The sequence below is a fragment of the Coffea eugenioides genome, unplaced genomic scaffold, assembly GCF_003713205.1.
Source record: "Coffea eugenioides isolate CCC68of unplaced genomic scaffold, Ceug_1.0 ScVebR1_2979;HRSCAF=4108, whole genome shotgun sequence".
Lineage (NCBI taxonomy): Eukaryota > Viridiplantae > Streptophyta > Magnoliopsida > Gentianales > Rubiaceae > Coffea > Coffea eugenioides.
Genome location: NW_020863512.1, coordinates 13983 through 21715, shown reverse-complemented (window position 1 = coordinate 21715; position 7733 = coordinate 13983). Strand labels below are relative to the sequence as shown.

The following is a 7733-nucleotide window of genomic DNA, read 5'->3' as shown; positions in this document are numbered from 1 at the left end:
AGTCTGGAAGTCTCACTCATTCCTTCTTTAAGTTACCACATTGCATCCGAGACTTTTATACTATTCTAATTATTGTTATCATAAGTACTATTTTTGCTTTAACATGTGAAGTCCTTACCAAAAGCCAGGGGAAAAAACAAAAATATGTACTGCTAGAATATAATAATTCTTTCAGTGGAGTCCAGGAAATTTCGTTTTGGAAAAAAATAAAAGATAGGTAATGGATTCAGTGCTTTGTAACTCTAGCTGTTGAATGTTGAGCATCTCTTGCTGCAAAAAATAGTCCAACTATTCAACAAAAGCAGTTTACCTTCATCTGTTAAGAGTTTCACAGAAGATGCCTGAAGCTGTACTTAGTTTTGTTATTGTAATCTTGAATAAGATACTTCCACTAGCTGCCCACGAGGTCAGCCGGGTATGGGCTGTCAAGAAAGACCTTGAGAAGCTTGCTGAGGAAGTACAGATGATGGAAGCTTTGATTCTTGATGCTGAAGGCAAGCAATCAACAAGCAAAGCCGTGCAGCTTTGGCTGAAAAGGCTCCAGTCCATAGCACGTGATGCGGAGATCGTGTTAGATGACTTCGGATATGAAGTTCTGCGGCAGAAGGTTGAGAATCGGAAGCGCGACAAGGTACGCAACTTCTTTTCTTCCTCAAATCCTATTTCCTTTCGTCTAGAGATGGCTAACAAGATCAAGAATGTTAGCGCATCTCTAGAGGAAGCATACAGACGTGCAAATCAAATAGGGCTTCATCCAGTTCAACTACCCATGACGTCTGCTGATCACAAAGAGGATCGGTGGACTGATCCTTTTGTGGAAGAGTCAGAAATGGTGGGAAGGGAAGTTGAGATATCTCAAGTTGTAAGCATGTTAATTAGCTCAGACTATAAGAAGGATTTACCTGTCATCTCAATAGTTGGGATGGGTGGCCAGGGTAAAACAACCCTTGCACAGCTGGTGCTAAAAAATGACAGTGTAGTGAAACATTTTGATGAAACAATATGGGTTTGTGTGTCTGATGATTTCAAAGTGGAAAGGCTGTTGAATGAGATGCTACAATCCCTTAAGGGAAAAAGTGCTGACACAACAAACAGGGAAACATTGGTGAAGGAGCTTCAAGATAATCTGAAAGGAAAACGTTACTTGCTTGTGCTTGATGATATTTGGAATGAGAATCGACAGAAATGGAATGGCATGAGGAGACGTTTGTTGGCAATAGGGGGTGCTCCAGGAAGCAAAATATTGGTTACCACACGTAGTGATGAGGTAGCCTCAGCAATGCAAACATCTGGTTTGCATCATCTAGACATCCTCTCAGATGATCATAGCTGGATGTTGTTTGAAAAACTAGCTTTTGCAGATGGTGGTGCAAGAAAGACTCAAGATCTGGTGGACATTGGCAGAAGGATACTGAAAAAGTGTGGCGGTGTGCCATTAGCTATCAAAGTGATTGGGGGTTTGTTATATTCCAAAAAGGATGCCTCGGAATGGTTGAAGCTTGAGAAGAGTGAAATATGGAATGAGTCGGCCAATAATGAAGGTGGAGTCATTTCTGTCCTGATGCTGAGTTGCGAAAACTTACCTTCATTGTCAGTGGAACAATGCTTTGCAAGTTGTTCCATTTTCCCGAAGGACACTGATATGGAAAAACAAAGCTTGATACAGATTTGGATGGCCCAGGGATTGATTAATGATGCCAAGGGAGGTCATTTGCAAATGGAGGATGTAGGCAGTGACTATTTCAACATATTGCTTCGGAGTTCTTTGTTGCAAGCTACTTCTGAGAATTCCATTAATGGAATCAAGCGCTGCCGGATGCACGACCTTGTGCATGATCTTTCATTGCAAGTGTCAAATAATTGTTTCTTAAATACAGAGGATGGCATGGTAGTCAGTCATGATGATGAAGTCATGCATTTGACCATTATTCTGAGTCGAGGGATGGTGTTAAAGAAGATCGAAGGGATTCCTCCAAATTTACAAACGCTTCATCTTGTGGGTCGTGGTATTGTGCTCGAAGACATATTGGAAACATCTAGATATCTTTGTGTGTTAATAGTAAACTGCCGGGATGTTGCTCATCTCCCGAATGCAGTTGGTAATATGAAACATTTAAGATATCTTGATATCTGTAAAACTCGTATCATCACTCTGCCAGATTCCATCACAAAGCTCTACAATTTGATGACCTTGAAAGTAGTTTACTTGAAAGAGATACCTAAAAAGTTTAGCAATTTAATTAACTTGAGGCATTTCGAGTATTCCGAGTTTCTTTTGGAGATCCGATGTTTGTTCCCGGGAATTGGGCAGCTGGCTAATCTTCAGACATTGCCCCACTTCGTGGTAAGCCAAGACAAGGGATGTCAACTTGAGGAGTTGGAACACTTGCGCAACCTCCGAGACAAGTTAGAAATATTTGGACTTGAGAATGTGAGCAGCTTTGAATCAGCAGCAAAAGCAAAGTTGTCCGAAAAATCAAGCATTCAAGATTTAAGACTTTCATGGAATGACAGGAAAGAAGATTGTGATGACAACAATATCAATAGTGTCATGGAAGGTCTCCAACCTCACCCAAACTTGAAAAGTTTAGCCATTAACGGTTTCAAAGGTTCAAGGTTTCCGTCGTGGATGGTGGCAAAGGATCATTTGATACTTCGGAATCTGGTACGCCTCAGGTTGGAGAAATTGGGCAAGTGTGAACAAGTACCACCACTAGGGAACTTGCCTTGTCTCGAGTCCTTAGTGATGTTCTCCTTACACAATGTGAAGCGCATTGGGGCTGTGACAGGTGTCGAGCCTGTGCAATAATAAATACCTACTCGAGAAAAATGAATTTTCTGTGTATAGTAGTGAGTAGGGTCGAATCCACAGGGATTGGGAAAAATTCGATTCTTTTCAAGTTCGGGACACGGGGGATTTTTATCAGAAATAAACTAAAAATAATTAAACAATTTAACCAAAAATAATTAATTAATAAATACAATTGTAAATAGCAATTAAATAAATGATACATAAATTCTAGCCAAGGATACAACTACGCAGACACAGTCCATTCATCCGATCATTGATGCAAAGAAGGTTCACTTAATTTTATTAACAGGTTAGTTATAGTCGCCGATAAACTCTAACGACCAGCTTTTCCTTAATTTATTGATAACCACGGTACGACCGTTGATTATCCCTAACCAGGAAATACTCCTAGGTACGACCGTAGGAATTAATTTCCTAATTGCATTAAAAACTAGAAAAGCCTAACCCAAATTAATAACACGCTACGAGGGTTATTTAAATCAGATTGCATGTCCCCCTAGTATGTGAAAATACTAGTTGTCACTAATATTAACCAACTAAACAATTACGGATTTAATTGATTAATTTGACAAGAGATTAATAAGTCAAATTGCACATCGGGCCCTTGATATCCAATTAACAAAATAATCCCATGAAATTAAAATAGAAAACATGCAAATATTAATAAATTAAGGAACACGTAAAATTAATTAGATCTCACAGATATTTAGGACTGCATCTTCGCGTTGATCCTTGACTAGAGGAGAAAATTAGCCACGCCTCATAAGAAAATTCCCACGCAATTTAATTGAACTCAAAGACATTTATCTCTTACTAATAATTAAAAATAAGAATTGTATTCTCTGTAGTCTAATACAATAAAAATAATCTCATGGAAGAGACGGAAGAAAACAAGACACGCAAGAAATCTTCACCCCAAAACTAAAAACTTCTCTGCCCAGACGGAAGAGAAGAAGAAAAACTGACTCTCGCAAAATGTGCGGCTCTCCCCATAAAACAAGCCAATTCGAAACTTCACTCTACGCTCACAAAAGAAAACATTCCTTTCCCTACCTAATCAACTCCACCGAAAACAAAAGCAAAGGCTACTTTCCACAAAGGCACCGTGAATCAAGAAAGGAAATGGTCTTTACACAATGGTCAAGTCTTCGCGGTCCCCACCTAATTGAGATGTTGGCCAGCCAAATGCAATTCAATTCCTTTTCATTATAGAAAGAAATGGACGTTGGTTTACACCATGCATATGGGCCAATTGTACAGAGTTTCACAATAATCTTCTCAAGAAAGTTTCTGCTCCACTTTCTGAAAGTATATCCAAATACCAAATATAAATATATATTGACAATTAAAGCAATATTTGGCAAGGATAAAGAGGAGAATTAACAATAAAATTACTAACAATTAACACCCTATCAATTCCCCCCACACTTAAATCATGCTTGTCCTCAAGCATGGGAACACTAAACTCAACAATGGCTAACTCTCATTTCATTTACTGCCAAGCTACGCTTATCCCAAAATCAAGTTTTAGTGGCTAAGTGTCAAGACATATTTCTCCCGGTTAGCTCCTGAAATCATAGACTCGTCCAATTCATGGCTAAGTCGTCTAAGAAATCAAAATATTAAACTAGCAAAAGTTAGCAATTGGGTCAACTGAAAATCAAAATCTCAACATTGAAGAACAAGGATCGGCAGGCCAACATAATCATAAGCTTACTTATTATTTTCTTTTCTCTCTTTTTTTTATTTATTTTTTTTTATAATAATTTTTTTTTCAATAAATGCTCAGTCCCAAGCTATTCAAGTCTTTTGACGTGAACTCTGACATTTTTAGATGAAAGAGCCCAGTTACTCAACTCTTCACAGCTTCAGGACTAACTACTCATATATATAGTCACTTTTTGACGCGAAAGTCGACACTTGTGGTGAAGACTCCCGGTTACTGGGTGACGACACTAGCGGAGTAGGGTCATTTATTAATCACAATTAAAGCACCAGAAAACCAGATAATTAAAGATCATGGCCCACGTCATCTCCTAATATGGAGAACTAAGATCAACAATTGCCTAATCCACACAACAATTGCTAGTAAAATATTTATATTGCCTAAACAATTTAACCACAATTTGCACCAAGTCATTAAACTCATGATATTTACCAAGATAACATGCTTTTACTTGCCACTTAAACTAAATTCATAGAATAAATCATAACCAGCAATAGACGAGTGAGATGCCACATTTATTCATCAAAACACTAGTAAGAAAGGCAGCAAATTAAAGAAACACCAATCAAAACTAAACCCAAATCCCCCCCACACTTAAATCACACATTGCCCTCAATGTGATAATGAAACAGTAAAAATAAGAAGAAGGACAACAAAACTCCCCTGAAGCTGGTGCCAGCTATTAGCACTTGTAGTTGGAGGAGGCGAAGCGGAGGTCAAAGGATCGGGATCGTGGTTTCACCATTCTTTCCAAATTGCACTCCAAACCACAATAGACAACAGTTGCTAACGAATAATGGAAACAAGAAATTCAAAGCACTAACAAATGAAAAATCAATTCAATGAACAAAATGCACACTGCATTCACTCGCAAGTTATACAGATATCTCAATACTTATAACAAATGCAATCAATAAACACTCGTGGTTCCAAACTTAGCCAAATGTAAAAGCACCTCCCAATTGAACAAACAACTGTAGCAAATTACCCACAGTTAGACACAAAGTACAGCAGATTAAACACAATTCGACCTAAAATATATATATATATATAATGATTAACGATTGGACATTCAATTCACAAGTCAATCTACTAAATAAATAAAAATCAAGCAAAGTAAAAAGAAACAAGCAAAGTAACACAGAAGTACCCAACTAAGGAGGAATAGAAATGTCAGGTAGTCCAAACACGCAAAATTTTCAAAAACGTACTGTAATAAAAATAATAAAAACATACTGCAATAATAAAATAAGAAAATAAAAAAAAATAATAGAAAGAGATTGAGGCAGGCGCGTGCATACGAAGCCAGTAGTGCGATGAAGGTGGTGGCTGTGAGAGAGAAGAGTTTGCGGCAGCTGGATCTGGTGGTGCTCGGCTTTCGGGGCTTCAGGCGGATCTTGGAGGCGGTGGCTATGGCAAGGGTGAAGGAGGTCAGATGAGCTGGTGGTCACCCTTGGCGAGGAGAGCCGAGGCAGCGGCGAGAAGAGCTGGGGTGGGCGGCGGTTGGGTGAGGTTCGCAGCCGAAGAAGAAAGAAAAAGAAAGGGACAGCGGCTTGGCTGCTGGTGGCGCGCAGGTGGTGGTTGGACGAGCGGAAGAGCTGCGATGAAGGTGCAGCGGCTGGCGGAGCTCGCGAGGAAGAAGATGAAGCAGGCAGCGGGGGAAAGAAGAAGAAAGAAAGAAAGGAAAGAAAGAAAAGAAAAAGAAAGAAAGAAAAAGAAGAGAGGAGAAAATGAGAGGAAAAAAAATAGTTTTTGGTCTTACATTTTTTTTTTTTTAAGCATTCTGGACATTTGGCCGGATTTATGGCCGGATTTGCTGCAGAAAAAGCTGTTTTCTGCAGTTTTTCCTCCAAATTTGCTTGGCCAACCTTCCACATTCAACCTACTTCATGTTCTTTGAATAAAATTCAAATTTAATATGATCATGCATGAATATAACTTAAACATGAAACACTTTAAATGCATGAAATGCAGCAATTGAACATGAAAACTCCCTTTTTGCCTTAATATAAACACCCTTGCAATTGAGATCATTTGCATGAACTCTTGCCATTGCCTCCTACAAAACACACAAACATTAATCGAAGAACTAAAACTTACTAAAAACAAGCCAACATGAAGAAAAGTAAAGTTGAAAAGTGATCCAAGCCTTCGTTTTTAAAAGGATCCGAGGTCGTATCATTGTGCTCAGAAAACGCGGCTCAAGAAAACGCGCTTCACGGTGCGTTTTGTGAAGTCGCGTTTCTTCACCAAATTTGCAGCATTGAAAACGCGACTACGTGAGAAAACGCGACTTTAAGTCGCGTATTTGAAGGCGCGTTTTTGGTTTCTGAACAGGCTGGAAAACGCGACTGGGTAGAAAACGCGACTTCCTGTCGCGTTTTGAAGGCGCGTTTTCTTAATTATAGGCGCAGATTTGAAAACGCGATTCTATGAAAACGCGATTCAGTGGCGCGTTTCATTGAAAAACGCGTTTTCTGCTGCAAAATTTAACAGAAATTCAATTTTTGAATATTTACAAATGATACCCCAATTTCCCAAAATGCATCATAGATCATTTCTATGTCAAAATAAACCATTCACGCATATGTAAAATGATCTATACATGCATTCTAAACCTCTTTAATGCATCAAAAACCACAATTACTGAATTTGAGGTATTGAGATCTTTGATCAAATTTCGCCTTTTTTGCCTCATTTGGTCACTTTTCCAAAACCTACAAATGAAAAATAACAAAATTACTCAAACTTATACTTTAAACATAAAATCACTCCAAAGTAACAGCAACTTAAAAAAAATTGGGTTGCCTCCCAAAAGCGCCTTTCTTTAACGTCTTTGGCTAGACGGAGTCCAGAATTTGCTTAAACTAAGCAAATCGGGTCTTCCAGTTGCATCATCTCCACCCGTTCAATTGGAAATCCTTCATAATACGGCTTGAGACGATGACCATTCACCACAAATTTCTTCTCTGTTTTCAAACTTTGGATCTCTACTGCACCATAATGAAAGACATTAGTCACAACAAAAGGGCCAATCCAACGAGAACGTAATTTACCTGGAAATAGTTTCAATTTGGAGTGGTATAGTAAAACTTTTTGCCCACAGACGAATGTCTTCCTAGAGATCTGTTGGTCATGAAAGATCTGATTCTTCTCCTTATAGATCACTGCATTCTCGTATGCTTCATTTCGAAT

General features: G+C 38.7%; 1 protein-coding gene across 1 annotated transcript; it reads left to right on the top strand.

Moving 5' to 3' along the window:
- The first annotated feature begins 337 nt into the window (after nucleotides 1–337).
- LOC113757330 (putative disease resistance protein RGA3) lies at nucleotides 338–2809 on the top strand. The gene has a single exon (XM_027300684.1). The coding sequence runs from the start codon at nucleotides 338–340 to the stop codon at nucleotides 2807–2809; it is 2472 nt and encodes an 823-aa protein (XP_027156485.1).
- The last annotated feature ends 4924 nt before the right edge of the window (nucleotides 2810–7733 follow it).